Genomic DNA, 21,241 nt, shown 5'->3' with positions numbered 1-21,241 from the left:
CCAGAGTGACTGTTAAACACACACATCAGAAGAGCAACAGCTGATCGTCATTCCCAGCCTGCTATGCATCCTGACCTCTGTGCCTTTGAAAAAATTCATTTTACTGAAGTGTAGTTGATTTACGATGTTGTGTTAATTTCTACTGTATGGCAAATGTATGGTTAAGTTATACACATGTACATTCTTCTTCATATTCTTTTCCATTATGGTTTATCACAGGATATTGAATATAGTTCCCTGTGCTACACAGTAGGACCTTGCTGTTTATCCATTCTGTATATAATAGTTTGCATCTGCTAATCCCAAACTCCCAATCCATCCTTCCCCCACCCTGCCTCCCCCTTGGCAACCACAAGTCTGTTCTCTGTGTCTGTGAGTCTGCTTCTGTTTTGTAGATAAGTTCATTTGCGTCATATTTTAGGTTTCACATATATGCAATATCATATATTTATCTGTCTCTTTCTGACTGACTTAGTATTATAATCTCCAGGTCCATCCATGTTGCTGCAAATGGCATTATTTCATTATTTTTTATGGCTAATATTCCGCTGTGTATATGCACCACATCTTCTTTATCCATTCATCTGTTGATGGACATTTAGGTTGTTTCCATGTCTTGGCTATTGTAAATAGTGCTGCAATGAACATTGGAGTGCATGTATCTTTTTGAATTATAGTTTTCTCCAGATAGATGCCCACTAACCTCCATGCTTTTACTTCTGCTGTTACTGTAGTGCTTTGTTTATATTTTTTTATAGAGCAGCTTTAGGCTTACAGAAAAATTGAGCAGAAAGCACAGAGAGTTCCCATATACTTCCTTTCCCCCTTCCCCAGGTTGCCCTATTTTTAATACCTTGCATTGGCTTGACACATTTGTTATAATTGATGAACCAATATTGCTATCTTATTATTAACCAAAGCCTGTAGTTTACATTGGGGTCACTCACAGTGTTGTACATTCTGTGGGTTTTACCAAATGCATAATTTCACATATCCACTGTTACAATATCATATGGAATAGTTTCACTGTCCTAAAACTTCCCTCATCATTTCCTCTGTTTCATACCTCTCTCAACTAGTGATCTATTTAATGTTTCTGTACTTTTGCCTTTCCTAGAATGGTATATAGTTGGAATCAGTATGTTTTGTAGCCTTTTCATATTGGCTTCTGTTACTTTGCAGTGGGCGTTTAAGGTTATGCCATGTCCTATTAGTGGCTTGATAGCTCATTTCTTTTTAGCATTGAATAATATTCCATTGTCTGAGTGTGCCACAATTTGTTTATCCACACACCTGTTGAAGGACATCTTGGTTGCTTCCAATTTTTGGCAATTACAGTGGACAAAGCTGCGATAAACATTTGTTTGAAGGTTTTTGCATACACAAAAGTTTTCAAACTCATTTGGGTAAATAAATATCTAGGAGCATGATTGCTGGATCATATGGTCAGACTACGTTTAGCTTTGTAAGAAATTGCCCAACTGTCTTCCAAAGTGGCTGCACTGTTTTGCATTCCATCAACAGTAAATGAGAGTTCCTGTTGCTCCGCAAGCTCATCAGCCTTTGGTGTTGTCAGTGCTCTGGATTTTGGCCATTCTGTTAGGTATGTAGTGATATCTCATTGCTTTAATTTGCAATTCCTGAATGACATACGATGTTGAGTATCTTCTCATATACTTATTTTGCCTTCAGTGCATCTTTGGTGAAGTGTCTCTTCAGATCTTTTGCCCTATTCCTAATTGGGTTGTTTGGTTCTTTTATTGTGAAGTTTTAGGGATTTTTTTTGTATAGTTAAGATACATGTCTTTTATCAGCCATGTGTTTTGTAAATATTTTCTCCCAGTTTGTGGCATATCTTTTTAGTATACTTAAGTCTGTGATCCATTTTGAGTCTGTTTGTATTTGAGTTTTTGTTTGTTTTGTTGGTTTTTTTTGCTTTGAAAATCATGATTTTTATTATTCAGATTAGTATCATTACTCATTGCAGCAGTAGTGACCATATGTTGCCCACCTGTTACATACCAGCCACTGCACTGGTGTGTTTTCTAATTTAATCCTCAAAACTGTTTTGAGGGTAGGTAGTATTGTCTTCATTTTACGAAACAGGAAAATACACAGTAAGAGGCAGAGAAAAGATTCAAAGGTTCATCTCTGGCTGACTCCAAAGTCATAGCTTTTTCTACCTTATCAGTAATCTTTAAGCTGTATTCTACAAAACTACAGGATCCGTATAAGTTTTTTAGGAGCTACTGTGGGGAATAATAGGGAAGCCGTGGGAGCAGGCCCCATCTCTACTTCACCCAGGGCTGTTGCTTTTCTCTCTTCTGTAAGTTGATGTTCTAAGTAAAACATTACTTGAAGGGAGAGTTCAGCCACTTAAAAAATGCTTGAAAACTCCTGCACATTGCTTCCCTGGTCCCCACGTCCCTCTGCCTTCTTAGCTCAGTTAACTCTTACTCAGCATGGCTGTCAACCCCTTAGGAAGGCTTCCCTGACGCCCCTGGTCAGGGCTAAGTAATCCCCTTCTTTGGGCATCCCTACTATTTTCTTTGTGCTCCTTACCATGTGGTTTTGAAAGAGCCTATTTCTCTATGTCCTCCTCCCCTGCTAGCTTGTATGATTTCAGAGGACAGAGGCAGTGCATTAATATTTTGTAGTCTTAGGGCCCACCTGCTCTGTGTAGCTCAGAGCCTGGCCTATATTGAAGGCCCTCGATAAAAGATTGGGAAATTAGATTGACCTCATCAGTGGTATACATATACCACTTGTGTCTCATTTTAAATACAAACATTTGTTTGAAAATCTAAGTTTTTAATTCAGATTTGCAAAATTATTTATTTTGGAGTTTCTCTAGATCACTAATGATTTAAGTTCAATTTTAATCATTTTTATTATTAAAAAATAATCACAGACTTACAGAAAAGTTGAAAATCCACTACAAAGAACACTTTATCCCTGAGCCATTTGAGAGTAAGTTGCAAAGCCGATGCCTTTGAATACTTCAGTGTGTACTTCCTACAAACAAGAACATTTTCTTGCATCACCACAATACAGCCATGAAAATCAGAAATTTAACACTGATACATTATCATCATCTAATCCTCAGACCTCATTCAAGTTCTAATGGTGTGTCAGTAATGACCCACAGGACCCAGTTCAGAATCACGTGCTGCATTTAGTTGTCATGGCTTTTCAGTCTGGACACTTCCTCTGTCTTTCCTTTACTTCATTACCTTAACACTTTTGAAGATTTCAGGCAAGTTGTTTTGTAGCATCTCCCTCAATTTGGTTTAATCAGATGTGTCCTCATAATTAGATTCGGGTTTGCATCTCTGGCAGGAACATCACAGAAGTGATACTGTGTTCTTATTATATCCTGTCAGGTGGTGCATAGTTTGTTGTCCTGTCACTGATGTTGTCTGCTTTGATCAAGGTGATGTCTGCTAGGCGTCCCCTTTGTAAAGTTATTCTTTTCCACTTTGTAATTAAGAAGTTTTGTGTGGTGAAGTACTTTGAAACTATGCAAATATCCTGTTCCTTTTCAGACTTCCAGTTTCCTCATTCATTTGTGTGAATGGATTAAATGGTTTTCTGTTTGGTGGGTTATAATCTGTTCCATCATTATTTATTTTGATGTACAAATTTTCCCAGTTTTGACCAGTAGGAGCCCTTTCAAGCTGGTTTCTGTTTCTTTTTTAAATGTCCCCATCATTCTTTGAGCAGTTTCTAGCTTTCAGTCATAATAAAATGTTCCAGGCTCATCTTGTACTTTCTTTACCCCGGCCCTGGAATCAGCTGTTTCTCCAAGGAGCCCTGGTTTCTTTTAGTGGAGAAGAGTATTTAGAAACAAAGATCTGAGTGCTAGATGTGCTCAATGCCGTTAGGGTGTTGCTGCTCCCAGACCCTCTCCGTGGACCAAACTAGGAAATATATATGTAGATGTACATACATGCACACACATATACGTAACACATTTGCATCTATATTTGTGTGTGTGTGTGTATACTGTGAGTCCACAACAGTACCTTTAATTTCATCCAACCCACAGAGTTCATTCTAGTTCTCTCCCTTTCCATATTTTAACTTTCTTCTCTGAGGTACCGCCTCACACCGGTCAGAATGGCCATGATTAAAAAGTCATTACAAATAACAGATGCTGGAGAGAGGGTGGAGAAAAAGGAACCCTCCTACATTGTTGGTGGGAATGTAAATTGTGCAGCCGCTATGGAAAACAGTATGGAAGTTCCTCAGAAAACTAAAAATAGAGTTGCCATATGATCCAGCAATCCCTCTCCTGGGTATGTATCTGGATACAACTATTGATATAATTCAAAAAGATACATGCACCCCTATGTTCATAGCAGCCAAGACATGGACACAACCTAAATGTCCATTGAGAGATGAATGGATAAAGAAGATGTGGTATATATATACAATGGAATACTACTCAGCCATAAAAAAGAATGAAATAACGCCATTTACAGCAACATGGCAGGTAAAGTCTGAAAAAGAAACACAAATACCATATGATATCACTTATATGTGGAATCTAAAATATGATACAAATGAACATATCTACAAAAGAGAAACAGACTCACAGACACAGAGAACAGACTTGTGGTTGCCATGGGGGAGCGGGGTGGGGGAGGGATGGATTGGGAGTTTGGGGCTAGCAGATGTAAACTATTTTATATAGGATGTATAAACAACAAGGTCCTACTGTATAGCACAGGGAACTATATTCAATATCCTGTGATAAACCATAATGGAAGAGAATTTGAAAAAGAATGTATATATGTGTATAACTGAATCACTTTTCTGTAGAGCAGAGATTAACACAACATCGTAAATCAACTATACTTCAATAAAATAAATTAAAAAATCATAACTTTCTTCTCTGACAGTAAGAAACCTGGCTTGCATTCATCTTAGCGTATACCCTTATTTGACCAGCTGCCCCCATATGTAACCGATTGTCTAACTCTGCCATCGCGTCCTTCTCAAGCAGATGCTCTTCTTACCCCACTTGGGCTCTGACAGACCCCTCTGAGAATATCTTGCACACACTCTGAAGTCTAGCTCCTATGAAGTCTAGCTCCTAGTTTAATAGTCTCTATTCTAAATATGGAGATCTATTGGGAAGAGTTTGAGATACAAAGGTTAGGTCTAGATATAATTTTATAGAATTGCATAAGTAATTGTTCTCTTGTAGGCTATTTTATTAAAACAAATCAGAAAGAGCAAGAGAGAATAAGAATCACCGTGACTTTAAAAATCATTAATTCCTTATTTTGCACTTAATTTATTGTAAAATACAAACTAGTGTATACAATGCCTATGTACATTTTGAAGATTAATAATATTGAAAAGAGATCACCCTGGTACCCACGGCTCTGTTTAAGAAATACAGCGTTACCAGTACTTTTGAAACCCCCTGTGTGCCACCCTCCGATTGCATTCCTCTCCCGCTTTCTGAGCGATAACCACTCTCCAGAATTTTGTATGAATTATTTCATAATTGCTTTTTTGTTAATCTTCCTTTTTTAGATTGCTGTTGTGGCTGTCATGTGCAAACCCCACAGATGTCCACACATCAGTTTTACAGGAAACATATGTGTGTGAGTATGATGATTGTGATAAGTTGTGTATGTGTATGTATTTTAATTGAACCAATAAGTCCCCTAGAGCTTTGATCAATACATGCTGGTAATATTTAAAACTTTTTTTTGTTTTTTGGCCACGGCTTGTGGGACCTCAGTTTCCCGACCAGGAATTGAGCCCAGGCCACAGCAGTGAAAGCCCAACGTAACTAACCACTAGGCCACCAGGGAACTCCCTGGTAATATTTAAAACTTTGACTTAATAGATTCATAAGTTAGTTCTTTGAAACAAGCACCTATTAGTAGGATATTTCAGTGCTTTAAAAATGAAGCATATAAAGATTTTAATTTGTTGCAATATACAGTAAAAAAAATTCATAGGTTACAGAACTCGAAACAGTAGATATTCTGTTAACTTGATAAATGATACATGGAAATATGAGCTGCCTAAATTCCAAATGTCAGAAGTTTATGATGAATTTGGATCAGAAAAGTATCCAAGTAAAATGTTCTCCTTACTAATAATCTTTAAACTTAGTAAATTTAGATAATCAGAAAAATTAGCAGAAGAATATTCATGACTCTAGCCAGGAAGATTAATCAGGAGAAAGATTTTCTTAAGTGTAGTTACCAAGAGAGCACTGTGAGTATCAGTCCAAACTTAGGAAAACTTAGGCCCGGTTATTTGCCCCTAAAAGCTTAAACTTCTAAAATAATAGTGACTGCTGTACTCTGAAAATGACTGTAATAATGTTCCTTTATATGTTTATCTTTTTACTTGTTACTAGAAAATGTATATATTTGCAGATACTACAAAGGTACAATCTTCTGTTAGGATTCGAAAATGAAGCTGGTTCAGTCGGGATTTTATGGAGCCTGTAAATACTTGAGCTAGACTGTTGAACTAAGTTCTGTATCTGACATCTTCATTTTATTGTATTGGCAGATACTGCCCTGGTGGACCTGATTCAGACTTTGAGTATTCGACCCAGTCTTATACTGGATATGAGGTAAAGTAATGTGAGGCTGTCCTGAGGAGTGTTACAGCATACTTTATTAAGAGTATGCTTTTATAAGTACTGGCTTTCTTAAAATTTTTATTTTTTATTTTTTTCCTGATGACATAAGTTATTCATGCACCAAACATTTGCTGAGTGTCTGTGGTTCTAGTCACTGGAGAATATTTATGTAAGCACTTACTATGAGTATATCAACTTTGTTCTAAGTGCTTTACAGCGTTAAACCTTACAGTGGGATTTTGAAGGTAGACACTATTATTATCCCAGTTTTATAGATAAGGAAACCAGGGCCTAGAAGTCTTACACGACTGGCCTGGAGACGCGCCCCTAATATGTAACAGGGCCAGGCTTTGAATTCTGTGCTCCTCACCAGTACATTGTCCTGCCTCTGCAGCTGTGAAAAAAACAGGTCAGGTCTTGAGGAATTTACATTCTAATAAATGGGGGGTAGACAGTAAAGAAACAAACAGAAAAAAATATCAGGTACTAGTAAATGCAAAGCAGGGAAGTAAAGTCAAGTAAGGTGTCGTAGCAGGGTGGATACTTCAGCCTTGGAGGCTAGGAAGGCATGGTCTGAGGAGGTGACATTTAAACTGAGCCCTGAATGACAAGAAAGAGCCTTTCAAGAATACCAAGAAAGAGCATTCCTAGCAGAGAGAACAGCTGGAACACGGAGCCAGGCTCAGAATGACGGTGGGGGGCTCTGGAGCAGAGCAGGTGAGGGGAGAATGAGATTCGGGAGACGGGTGGCGCAGGGGATTGTAAGCCAGGGCAAGGAGTTTGTTACAGGTGTCGTGAAAAGCCATCCAGGTTTAAAGCAGGGGGATGATATAATCCAGTGTCGGTTTTTAAAAGATCATCTGATGGTTCTGTGAGGGCAGGATTAGAGCGGGGGCAAGAGTGAAAGCAGGAGGCCAGCGAGCAGGCTTTCGAAGCCGTCGGCCTCGTCCGAAGAGGCCAGCAGCCAGCAAACCATGTGACTTTTTTCTTATACATGGTTTTTCATTTCTTACCTGTTTTTCATAGTTCAAATTTTTAAAAATACAAGAAGAATTTTCCAGTGAAAAGGCTCCCTCTCATCACTCTCCCCTAGCCGCCCCTTTCCGCTCCAGCCCCCGAGCAGACAATCAGTATCATTCCTTTCCTATACGTCCTTCAGAGATAGTATATAGATAGAAAAGCAATACATCTTCTTTTTTTTTTTTTTTTTAATTTATTTATTTATTTATATTTATTTTTGGCTGTGTTGGGTCTTCGTTTCTGTGCGGGGGCTTCCTCCAGTTGCGGAGAGCGGGGGCCACTCTTCATCGCGGTGCGCGGGCCTCTCACCGTCGCGGCCTCTCTTGTTGCGGAGCACAGGCTCCAGACGCGCAGGCTCAGTAGTTGTGGCACACGGGCTTAGTCGCTCCGCGGCATGTGGGATCCTCCCAGACCAGAGCTCGAACCCGTGTCCCCTGCATTGGCAGGCAGATTCTTAACCACTGCGCCACCAGGGAAGCCCAGCAGTACATATTCTTTATCCTAACTTTTTACACAGGAGGTAGTCTATCAAAACCTTGCACCTTACCTTTCTCATTTAACAATGTATCTTAGGGAACATTTTATATCAGTATATTGTTTCATGGCCGTAGACTATTCCACTGTATGATAGCATGATGGCTTTTTGTTAAGCCATTACAAACAATGTTGTATAGATATTTAATGATCTGGTTTAAAGGTTATTTTATCAAGTAACTCTTTTGAATGTGTATACACAGCTATGTCTGTGAGCAGTATAACAATTTGGTGACCCTGGGGATTCCATAAGGGTTTACACAAAGATATAACTATGATCCAAGGAGCTGCCTGCTGTTGAGTTGGAGAACAGCCAGGTGCTATTCAGGACATTATTTTGAACTCTGACAAGACTGAGAGAGGAAGAAAGGAGCCCAAGAGAACTTTATTTTTAATACCCTTTTGAAACTACTTTTTATTCTTAATTCAGTGTGGGCATAACAGGATACTTTTCTTTTTTCTTAGCCAACCTCCATGCGAGCTATCCGTGCTAGGTATGACCCTTATCTACAGACAAGACACCGAATAGAACAGGTAAGGTTTTAAGAAGCATTTTTACATTAGATCTTTATACTTGGTTAGAAGGTATTATTGCTTGATTTGAGTTGAACCAGAAATAACTGAAAGAATATTTCTCCCCTTTGTAAGTTTTTAATATCCATCTGAGGGAGAGGGACTATTTTGCAATACCTAGCAAGGTCAAAAACACTACTTCCTTTAAAGACTGTATTATTTTCCGTAAGGATTTTATAGTCTCTAAAGTTCTTTCAATTTGTAGAAAGTTATTTATGGTGTGAAATTTACAGAATGTGGATATGTCTTAGACAGTAGGTGGGTGGATTGAATTTTAGCTTCCATAAGCCAAGTGAGAAGTATTGTGACTGGTTTGCTAGGGTGTGAATGGGGAATTGACTGTACAGGGGGATGAGGGGCTCTTGGGAGCCGTGGAATTGTTCTGTATAATGGTGGTGGTGGTGGTAGTGGTTACACAACCCTAAACATTTGTCAAAACTCATTTAATTGTACAGTTAAAGTTAATGGATTTTATTATATATAAATTATACCCCGGGAGTTCCCTGGTGGCCTAGTGGTTAGGATTCTGGGCTTTCACTGCCGTGGCCTGGGTTCAATCCCTAGTCGGGAAACTGAGATCCTGCAAACTGCGTGGCAAGGCCCAAAAAAAAAAAAATGTATACCTCAATATAACTGATTAAAAACGAGTACTGTTAGATGGCCTTGCTCTGTTCAAGAACTCTGAACATTAACACAGATTTTCTTTTTCACAATTTTATTTTAAACTTGTCCAATTTCAAACAATGCAACAAGCACTGTCCACAGTTTTTATACTTACATCTAGCAGGACAACTAGAAAATCTCACATGGAAAGTAGCACATACCACAGTCAGTAAGTGGCTTCTGCGCTTAACTGTTACTACGAGTGGATACCAGCCACTTCTAATTTTCACATCACTGTCACCAAGCATATATGGATCAGGACCGCCAGCTGTAGGAGAGGACCCCACCTGCAGGGAGCCGACATAGTTGCTAAACTGACCATTGCTTCAGTTTCTTTTTTAGCCATAATTTTTTTTTTTTTGGAACCCATGCCCCTTGCAGTGGAAGCACGGAGCCCTAACCACTGGCTGGACCACCAGGGAATTCCCTTAGCCATGATATTTAACTCACTTGAAGTGTTTCAGTAGAGTTCGAAATGTTTATATTTACCAAAAAGGAGCATGGGTTTTGAAAGATTTTAGAAACTACCAGAGAGTAGTGATTCTTTTCCTAACTGTAAATGCACTAGAATCACCTGAGTAACTTTTCCAAAACACATGCCAGATTTCACTGCTGAAGTTCTGATTAAGTCTGGTTTAGGGTCCAGGCAAGATATTTTGAAAAAGCTACCAGGAAGATTTTGTTGTGTATTCCTGGTAAACAAACCATAGTTATAGAGTATTCTTTTACTGTTGATAGCTATGTATACGTACTTACAGATATATATTTGCATGTGTGTGCACGTGCATGCCCATATGCTTATGTATCTGTAAGGATTTATGTATGTATGTATAAGTTATTTGCCATTTTCAGAAACAAGTATAAAACAAGGTAACTTTTTGCTCATATTAAGTGTGGACATCCTCTTTACATAATACATTAGAGTTCATAATTTGTAGTCTACTTGACCTAGTTTTTCTCAGGCCTAAGATATGGCAAGACATTTAAATACCTGTTTCTAAAAATTAGAATCTTGCCTTATTGTAGTTGAAAAACTGAAAGATCTATACCATTCTCTTCCCAAATAGAAGAGATGTCATATTTCAGACTTTTATTGTCCTTCCCCCCACCCCTGAAACCAGGCTTAAGGTGCTACCTGTACCCAGAAACTTCATAATTAATTCAAAACTTTTAATTTAAAACTGCTTTCTTAATGTTTCTTTCTAATCTAGTGTTCTCTTTCTTTCACTTGCATCAAGTCCTGATTATGTTGCATATAGTCTTCTTCGTCCCCAATGCTGACCACAAAGTCTGGCATAAAATATGTAATCAATAAATTTTTGTTTATTCTATTACATATTGTGTTATTTGCTTTGCTGCTTTCTAATTTATATTCTTTGTATTATTAAATTTTCACTTAACTCTGTAAGTTGACATCAGACTTCTTGTTTATTATTTTTAATTCTTGTCCTCCTTATTTGAGCAATAATTTTCTTTTCAGACCCTGGCGTCTATTTTTTTTAGTCCATAGAATTTGCTTAACATGTTTGCGTCTCATTTTTAAACTATACTGATGAGAACACTGCAAAGTAAAATTAGAAATTTGCAATAACCCTCTTAGGGTAGTTGACTGTGTCTTTCTAATGCTGATGAATTTATGTCTTTCAGTTAAAACAACTTGGCCACAGTGTGGATAAAGTGGAATTTATTGTGATGGGTGGAACATTTATGGCCCTTCCAGAAGAATACAGAGATTATTTTATTCGAAATTTACATGATGCCTTATCAGGACATACCTCCAACAATATTTACGAAGCAGTCAAGTAAGAAATCCTTATTTTATCATATTCACCAACATTGGATGTCGGTTTATCCTCCTAGCAGCAGTCTGTGAGAATTCTTTTTGCTCTATGTCTGTATTCCTAGTTCTTTTGGGGTGGGAGGGGAGAGGATGTCATTCTTTTTATCTGCATACCTTTTATGGGTTGTAAGGTTAAATACATTTTTTCCCAATTTTCTTGAGATACAACGGACATAGAGCACTGTATAAGTTAGGGTGTGCAGCATAATGATTTGATGTCACATATATCATGAAATGATGACCACAGTAAGTTTAGTTAACATCTATCATCTCATGCAGTCCTGGTCCTTGTAGTTGCTTCTGTTTTGTGGGAAAAGGGATTATGTTTTTAAAAAGTGAGGATGGTCCATTGGTTATTAGTATTTTCACAAAATCACTATGTAAAAGAATAAAAAGAAACTTAAAAAAAAGGAAAAATAAATAAAGAACAACAACAAAAAAAAACCAAAACCAAGGGATTTCCCTGGTGGTGCAGTGGTTAAGAATCTGCCTGCCGGGCTTCCCTGGTGGCGCAGTGGTTGAGGGTCTGCCTGCCAGCGCGGGGGACACGGGTTCGGGCCCTGGTCTGGGGGGATCCCACGTGCCGCGGAGCGGCTGGGCCCGTGGGCCACAGCTGCTGAGCCTGCGCGTCTGGAGCTTGTGCTCCGCAGCAAGGGAGGCCGCGACGGTGAGAGGCCCGCACACCGTGATGAAGAGTGGCCCCCGCTCGCCGCGGCTGGAGAGGGCCCTCGCGCAGAGGCGAGGACCCAACACAGCCAAAAATAAATATAAATAAATAAAAAAAAATAAAAAAAAAAAAAGAATCTGCCTGCCAATGCAGGGTACACGGGTTCAAGCCCTGGTCCGGGAAGATCCCACATGCCACGGAGCAACCAAGTCCGTGTGCCACAACTACTGAGCCTGCGCTCTAGAGCCCGCGAGCCACAACTACTGAGCCCATGTGCCACAACAACTGAAGCCCGCGCGCCTAGAGCCTATGCTCTGCAACAAGAGAAGCCACCGCAATGAGAAGCCCACGCACCGCAACGAATAGTAGCCCCTGCTCGCCGCAACTAGAGAAAGCCCACGTGCAGCAACAAAGACCCAATGCAGCCAAAAATAAATAAATAAGTAAATAAATTTATTTAAAAACAAAAACAAAAAAACCACTGTGCAGATCTTTTCGGCCTTAGGCTGGTCTAAACTGCAGGGGTAGCTTTGATTGGACTAGGTGAGCCCACCCAAAAGAGCACTGGGAGTACTCTTAATCTGAGACATTTAGCTGCTATATAATCAACAAAACAAGTGACTTTTTTTTTTAAAACATATTTATCGGAGTATAATTGTTTTACAATGTTGTGTTAGTTTCTGCTGTATAACTAAGTGAATCAGCTATATGTATACATATATCCCCATATCCCCTCCCTCTTGTGTCTTCCTCCCACCCTCCCTATCCCACCCCTCTAGGTGGTCACAAAGCACGGAGCTGATCTCCCTGCGTGATACAGCTGCTTCCCACTAGCTATCTATTTTACATTTGGTAGTGTATATATGTCCATGCCACTCTCTCACTTCGTCCCAGCTTACCAACTTCCCCTCCCTGTGTCCTCAAGTCCATTCTCTACGTCTGCATCTTTATTCCTGTCCTGCCCCTAAGTTCGTCAGAACCTTTTTTTTTTTTTTTTTATGATTCCCTATATATGTGTTAGTATACGGTATTTGTTTTTCTCTTTCTGACTTACTTCACTCTGTATGACAGACTCTAGACCCATCCACCTCACTACAAATAAGAAAACACTCCCATTTACCATTGCAACAAAAAGAATAACATATCTAGGAATAAACCTTCCTAAGGAGACAAAACACCTGTTTGCAGAAAACTATGAGACACTGATGAAAGAAATTAAAGATGATACAAACAGATGGAGAGATATACCGTGTTCTTGGATTGGAAGAATCAACATTGTGAAAATGACTCTACTACCCAAAGCAATCTACAGATTCAGTGTTCCCCTGTCAAGCTACCAAAGGCATTTTTCACAGAACTAGAACAAAAAATTTTACAATTTGTATGGAAACACAAAAGACCCCGAATAGCCAAAGCAATCTTGAGAAAGAAAAACAGAGCTGGAGGAATCAGGCTACCTGACTTCAGACCGTACTACAAAGCTACAGTAATCAAGACAGTATGGTACTGGCACAAAAACAAATATAGATCAGTGGAACAGGATAGAAAGCCCAGAGATAAACCCACGCACATATGGTCACCTTATCTTTGATAAAGGTGGCAAGAATATACAATGGAGAAAAGACAGCCTGTTCAATAAGTGGTGCTGGGAAAACTGGACAGCTACATGTAAAAGAATGAAATTAGAACACTCCCTAACACCATACACAAAAATAAACTCAAACTGGATTAAAGACCTAAATGTAAAGCCAGACACTGTAAAACTCTTAGAGGAAAACATAGAGAACACTTTGACATAAATCACAGCAAGATCCTTTTTGACCCACCTCCTAGAGGAATGGAAATAAAAGCAAAAATAAACACATGGGACCTAATGAAACTTAAATGCTTTTGCACAGCAAAGGTAACCATAAACAAGATGAAAAGACAACCCTCAGAATGGAAGAAAATATTTGCAAATGAAGCAACTGACAAAGGATTCATCTGCAAAATATACAAGCAGCTCGTGCAGCTCAATATCAAAAAAAACAAGCAACCCAATCCAAAAATGGGCAGAAGACCTAAATAGACCTTTCTCCAAAGAAGATATACAGATTGCCAACAAACACACGAAAGGATGCTCAACGTCACTAATCATTAGAGAAATGTAAATCAAAACTACAATGAGGTATCACCTCACACTGGTTAGAATGGCCATCATCAGAAAATCTACAAACAATAAATGCTAGAGAGGGTGTGGAGAAAAGGGAACCCTCTTGCACTGTTGGTGGGAATGTAAATTGATACAGCCACTATGGAGGTTCCTTAAAAAACTAGAAATAGAACTACCATATGACCCAGCAGTCCCACTACTGGGCATATACCCTGAGAAAACCATAATTCAAAAAGAGTCATGTACCAAAATGTTCATTGCAGCTCTATTTACAATAGCCAGGACGTGGAAGCAACCTAAGTGTCCATTGACAGATGAATGGATAAAGACGATGTGACACATATATACAATGGAATATTACTCAACCATAAATAAAACAAGTGACTATTATTTAATAACTACTGTTTTAATTACTGTTTAATAACTATTAAATAATTTGTTTATGGATGGGATCATTTATTTCAAATTCTAGTTGACAGAACAGAAGACAATTATGCTTTCTTTTGATACCTCATATCTCCATTTTTAGCGAGAAGAATACTAAGGTTTCATGTATAGTTCAATGATTTAAGAAGTAAAAGTCTTAGAATAGTTTTTATTTTCAGAAATTTCAGGAACACCTGGCTAAGTTACTGTGTACTATTCTCTCTTATTTACTGAACGTTAATTAAAGGCCCACTAGGGGCCATGCACTGCCTTGGGCACTGGGAACAACATGGTGAACAAGATGGATGTTGTCCTTGCCCTCATGGTGCTTACATTCTACTGGTTTAACAAATAACAAACAGTAAGTGCTGTGATGGATATAGACGGCTGTGATGGAGGATACCTGGGCTGATTCTGCACATGAAGTGGTGACGTTTAAACTGAGATCTGAAGTATACGGAGGGAGTCAGGCCAAGCACAGAAAAAAGAAGAGGCAATGACATGAGGAAGAACTTGAGGTGTTCCAGGAACAGAGAGGAGGCCAGGGTATCTAGATTCCAGTGAAAAGGGGGGCATATGTCATGAAGGGAGATTGAAAAGTTAGGTGTGGGCCTGATTACACATGCTTTTGAGAACTTAAAAGCTTTCGAGTCAGCAGTAGGAAGTAGATGAATGGTTTCAAGCAGGAGAGTGACGTGTTCGGGTTTGTGAGAAGCTCATCCTGGTTATTGTGTGGCTAGTGGGTGCAGGAATGACGTGGGAAACCAGGTGGAAGAGTGTTGTATCCACCCCAGCTCAGATGAGGGTGGTGGCAGTAATGACAGAAAAGAATAGATGGATTAGCTGTATTTTTGTGTGGAAACTGACAGACTTTGGATCAGGTCCACGGTGAGAAAGAGGAACGAATCAAGGATGACACCCAGGTTTTGGTTGTAGGAAATGATTGAGAGTTGTGTCGCATACTGAGATGGAAAAGACAGAAGGAAGAACAGGTTTGTGGGAGAAAATCAAGAGTTTTACTTTGGCTGCATTAAGTTTGAAATGCCTAGAATACATTCAGGTGCGGATGTCCGTAGGCTATATAAGAGATGTCTGGGCTGGCAATATAAAATTGGGGATTATCAGCTCATAGATGGTATTTATAGCCATGCAAATGTATAGGGTCACCTTATGGGAGAGTTTCAGATTTCCAAGGTATGCTACATGAAAACGCAATTTTTAGAGCAATTCTTACAATGTGAGCCCATCATTTTTGTATACGTGCCTGTGTGAGTATAAATGCATAGAAGAGGTGGTAGAATGGTGATCACCATAGGCAATGGTTAGCACTGAGGAGAAAGGGACGTGAGGCGTGGGGGTAGAGGAGGACGTTTACAGTGTACAGTGTGCTGAGCGCTGTGACAAGTATTGACTTACTCACTTCTTGTAAGAAGTCTTGAAGTATTTAACTTATCCCTGTGTTACAAGTGAGGAAACTTTCATTACCCTGTAATTAAAGCGGTTTTTGGCACGTAGTAGCCACAAGCAAACTTGTGAATGAATTTTGAATGATCCATCTGTTGGTCAGATATTGACAGCTAATGACCTAGGTAGGGCTTCCTCTTGGAATTGGGGACAGGGCCCTCTTTTTGTGCTCGCCCTACTTCTCCTAGCCCCTTAACTTCTTTTGCTCTCCTTTGGGTTGGTAAAAATGAAAAGAGTAGAGAGACTTTTTCATAAGTTTAAATAAATCTTAAGGGTAGTTTGAGGGGCCTGGGTAGAGAGTTCAGCAGCTGGGAGAGCATGTGTGAGCAGCTACTTTGTGTGATGGCCAGTAGAGGATGCGACAGGTTAATTCTATGTCCATGAATCTGGACTTAGAGCAACAGCTGGCCCAGGGGATCTCTCCATCCTGCAGGGCCTTTAGTAGCAGGATGAGATGGTACCATATTTTACTGCTCATTCAGAACCTTGATCATTCATGAATATGAGTCATGCTGAGTAAAACGCTGAAGTCTTTCAATCTTTAGAGGAGTAATGATGTAAATCCATCGCATTCTTCCTAATAATACTGAAAATCAGATGATAGCTTAGAATAAAATGCAGTTGGAGGAAGAAAAACAACCTTAATTTGTTCAAAGCCCCATGATATTAGGATGGCAGCAGTACCTCAGAGGATTACTGACTAAAATCCATTGAACTCTAAGAATTCCCTCACAGGATAATCTATTCAGACCATCATATTTTCCTACCCATGCTTATGTATTATATATTTTTTTCTCAGTGCAGCTGTTCTCATGTTGCAGACCTTGCACAGTATGTGGATTTGAGCCATAAATATCTTGGACTTGTCCCGCCCCTCCCCACCCCCATGAAAGTTTGCTGCAAAGCTTTTCAGTCTACAGTTTGGGTCCCCCGGGTCATGTGAGCTAGGCCAACTGAAGATCTGCATAATGAATTTTTAGGATGCAGTTAGTCTGACATCTCATCAACTGAAACTTTAAAATATTTGCTATATTCTTTGTGTGAAGTTTTATCTTTATTTTTGCAGAAATGGTGCAGTGTCTAGTGGTGTTTGTAAATTGCCTTTTTTTTTTTCCAGGTGAAAATAGTTTTATTATAACTTGCGATTACGGTATGTGTGTAGAAAAAGCCCTTTGGAGAAGCAAACCTTTTTCTCTAATGGACTAGGCAGAGCCGGCGTTGTTTTGTTTCTGTTCTTGAATTTACCTCAAGGGGGCAACAAACACTTTACTTTCGGATAAAAATTTTTATGGGATTTGAGCCTTCATTGCAACAAATATCATGAATGGCTCTCGGGAAGTAATAAAAGTACAGTCTGGGAGCCATGAAACCATCCATAAATGCTACACTGAATCCTGCCAACCCACATTCGACATGTTTTGCTTTTTTACTCCTGGTCTCTATACTTCTATGAGATTATCTGGAAAAAGCCAGTTTGTGGTATCTTGTTTGCTTTGTTGAGGTAAATTTTTACTGCCAATTCCCTATAATAGAGTTGGTATTTGTTTTTCAGGGAAGCTTTGTATAACTTGAAGAAATAGTTGTCTGGTTTGTATTATAGAGACATAGAAAACTATTTTCAAATGTTGACATCTTTGCAAAATGTAGAGCAGCCCAGAGATACTGTGTTTTGAACATAATGTTTTCTTCAAAATTTTTGGATGAGATATTTACCTTGCTGTTCTCTCAGTCCTCTTGCACAGAGGGTATTCATGAAAACGGTTTGGGTTACCCAGCGTGACCCACCTCTCTCAGAGGTAAGGTGATGAATTTCATGTTTATTTTACTAGTAGTTGATACTAGTACAACTACACAGATGTAATACTGACTTTGACAAGCTTGGCATAGGTGGGGTGTTTTTTGTTGTTGTTGTTGTTTTTAATAAATTTATTTATTTTATTTATTTTTGGCTGCGTTGGGCCTTCGTTGCTGTGCACAGGCTTTCTCTAGTTGCGGCGAGCGGGAGCTGCTCTTTGTTGCGGTGCGCGGGCTTCTCATTGCGGTGGCTTTTCTCGTTGCAGAGCAAGGGCTCTAGGCGTGCAGGCTTTGGTAGTTGTGGCATGTGGACTCAGTAGTTGTGGCTCACAGGCTCTAGAGTGCAGGCTCAGTAGTTGTGACACACGGGCTTAGTTGCTCTGCGGCAGGTGGATCTTCCTGGACCAGGGCTCAAACCCGTGTCCCTGCATTGGCAGGTGGATTCTTAACCACTGCGCCACCAGGGAAGTCCCTAGGTGGGGTTTTATTTTAAGATTAATTTTAAATTAAGTTAAAAGTTATTGTATTGTGACAGATGAGTCAACCGTGTTTAAGGTTAAAAGTCTTTGTTCGAATTTGTTCGAACAAAGAATTTGTTCAAGTTCTACTATCAGCTCAAGTGTGTCTCTGCTTTGCTATCGTGTGTGTCATCTGGTTAAAGTTTTGCTTTCTTCTTAAAAGATTAAGAGTTAGGGTAAGGAAAAGCCCTAACAAGGTGAACTTGGTTGTTATTTATGGCAGGTTAGTAACAAGCAGTATGTTATATCCTTGCAGATGGAAACATTGGAAAGCTGAGTGAGCAGAGAGGTCAAGGACAAAGCAGGTATGATTTCTGTGAAGGCTCATTAAATCAAGCAAAGTGATAATCACTCATTACTATCAGCTAGACTGAGACCGCAGTAATCTCCAGAGAGCATCAGTTACTGGTGACTATCATCCTCTAAAAATCATAGCTCTGGAGGTGAAAAGGACCGGCAGTGGGATCTGAGTCACCCGTTCACCAGAATGCAAATGTTGCCAAATATCTCAAAACAACCTTTTAAAATAGTTTGATTCTTTTTTAATCAGCCTTGCTCAGAAGCAGTTTTGCATTCAATTTTTAATGCTCCTTGGCTGTTTTCACAAGATGCAATTTAAAAGGGTAGTTACCCACCAAGAAGTAGGTGAGTCATACCTTCTCCCTGTGGAATTTTTAATTCAGTTCTGTTGCTTCCTCTTTTTTTCCCCCTCCATCAATGACTTTAAATCCTCCAACTATGTCCTTCTCTGTCTTGGAAAAGCTAGAGTGCTAGGTAATGCTGGGTCCCAGGTCTGGAAGATAATTTCATAGACTTGCAGAGGAATGAAGAAAGCAAAGCAACCTAAGAAGGCCTGAAAGTGGCAGTCTCCTGCCTTGCTGCCCTGGCCTTATTTCTGGCAGGCCTCAGAACCTCCTGGATGTCTGGGCTTTGGCTCTAATACCCTCCCCATCCCCGCCCCTCACTTTATATGGTTGATCACTTTTACTTCTTTGGTAATCAGATTTTCATAGATGGTGACCAGGATCCTTAACATTGGCAGCCCAACCTAGGATACAATCTTAGTCATCATAAAAAGAGGTGATATTAGTTGTTTTTCTTCCAACATTTTATTTGAAACAAACAAATTTCCAGTGAACATCACATACCTGTCACCTAGGTTCTACAGTGTTTGCTTTATCACATACTTATCCAACTAGCCATTCCTCTGTCCATCCATCACTCCTTCTTTTTATTTATTTATTTTATTTATTTATTTATTTTAACGCATTTCAAAGCAGGCTGCAGACTTCGGTACACTTCTCCCCAAATACATGCATTTGCACATCATTAGCTAGTTCACTGTTTGTAATATTTTCTTTTCAAGTAAATTTACATACTGTGAAATGCACAGGTCTTATGGGTACTCTTCGATGAGTTCTAACAAATGCATATACCTGTGCAACAAAAGCATACTAAGATATAGAACATTACCATCATCCCAGAAAGTTTCCTCCTGTCTCCTCCCCGTAAATCCTCACCTGCACCTCCCAGAAGCAGCCAGTCTTCTCATTTTTTCCCTTTCATAGATTAGTTTTGCCTGTTCTAAAACATCATATGAATGGAACCATATAGCATATACTCTTTAGTGTAAGGCATCTTTCACCGAGCGTTATATTTAGAGATTCATCCATGTTGGGTATTTCAGTAGCCATTACCGTTTTAGTGCTGGGTAGGATTCCGTTGTATGCATAGAGCACAGTTTGTTTATCCATTCTGTTGTTGGATAGCTGGGCTGTTTCCAGTTTGTAGCTATTATGATAAAACTTCAGTGAACATACTTATATAAGTCTTTTTGTGAGTATATGTATTTATTTCTCTTGGGTAATAACTGGAAGTGGAATTGCTACATCATATGTTTAGTTTTAAAACTGCCAGACATTTTCCCAAAGTGGTTGTACCATTTTTACTCCTACCAGTAATGTATGAGTGTTCATTTGTTCCACATCCCACCAGCATAAGGTGTTGTCAGTCTTTGTAAGTTTAGCCATTCTAGTGGGTGTGTTGTGGGTTTAACTGTGGTTTTAATTTGCATTTTTCTGATGACTAATGATGTTGAGCACTTTATTATGTGCTTATGCTTTCTATATATATTTCCTTTGTGAAGTGTGTGTTAAAATCTTTTGCCCATTTTTTATTGGGGTATTATACATCCTGGATTCTAGTCCTTTGTTAGATCTATATTTTACAAATATGAAAACCCAGTCTGTGGCTTGACTGTTCATTATGTTAATATATTTGAGCAGAGTATTTTGTTTTGGTAAAGTCTAATTTAGCAATTTTTTCTTTCATAATTACTGCTTTTCATATTATCTCTCACAAACCTTTGCCTACTCACAAGGCAAAAAGATATTTTCCTGTGTTCTCTTCTAGTTATAGTTTTAGCTTTCATACGTAGGCTTATGATCCATCTTGATTTAATATTTTATGTATAGTGTGAGGTAAGAGTCAAGGTTTCTTTTTTTCCATATACATACCTTATTGTTTCAACATTACTTGTTTTAAAACTTCCCTTTCCTATATAGATTGTATTGGCACCTTTGTCAAAAATCAATTGGCTAGGGCTTCCCTGGTGGCGCAGTGGTTAAGAATCCGCCTGCCAGTGCAGGGACATGGGTTCAAGCCCTGGTCCCAGAAGATCCCACCTGCCGTGGAGCAACTAAGCCCATGCACCACAACTACTGAGCCTGTGCTCTAGAGCTTGCAAGCCACAGCTACTGAAGCCCGTGCGCCTGGAGCCCATACTCCGCAACGAGAGAAGCCACCGCAATGAGAGGCCAGAGCACTGCAACGAAGAGTAGTCCCCGCTCACTGCAACTAGAGAAAACCCACACGCAGCAACAAAGACCCTGTGCAGCCAAAAATAAATAAAATAAAATAAATTAATTTTTAAAAAAATCAATTGGCTATATAAATTTGGGACTGTACTCAC

General features: G+C 39.3%; 1 protein-coding gene across 1 annotated transcript in view; it reads left to right on the top strand.

Moving 5' to 3' along the window:
- The window catches only part of ELP3 (elongator acetyltransferase complex subunit 3), a 106,735-nt gene that overhangs the window by 10,983 nt on the left and 74,511 nt on the right, over positions 1-21,241 (top strand). The window contains exons 4-7 of the mRNA XM_082402849.1: positions 5,548-5,618; positions 6,547-6,610; positions 8,639-8,707; positions 11,057-11,211. Of these exons, the coding sequence (XP_082258975.1) occupies positions 5,548-5,618; positions 6,547-6,610; positions 8,639-8,707; positions 11,057-11,211 (359 nt within the window). The remainder of the gene's footprint in view (positions 1-5,547; positions 5,619-6,546; positions 6,611-8,638; positions 8,708-11,056; positions 11,212-21,241) is intronic.

The sequence above is a fragment of the Balaenoptera borealis genome (genome assembly GCF_965194805.1).
Source record: "Balaenoptera borealis genome assembly, chromosome: 8".
Classification (NCBI taxonomy): Eukaryota; Metazoa; Chordata; class Mammalia; order Artiodactyla; family Balaenopteridae; genus Balaenoptera; species Balaenoptera borealis.
The sequence above is the reverse complement of the archived record's forward strand: the minus strand, read 5'-3'. Positions and strand labels throughout refer to the sequence as shown.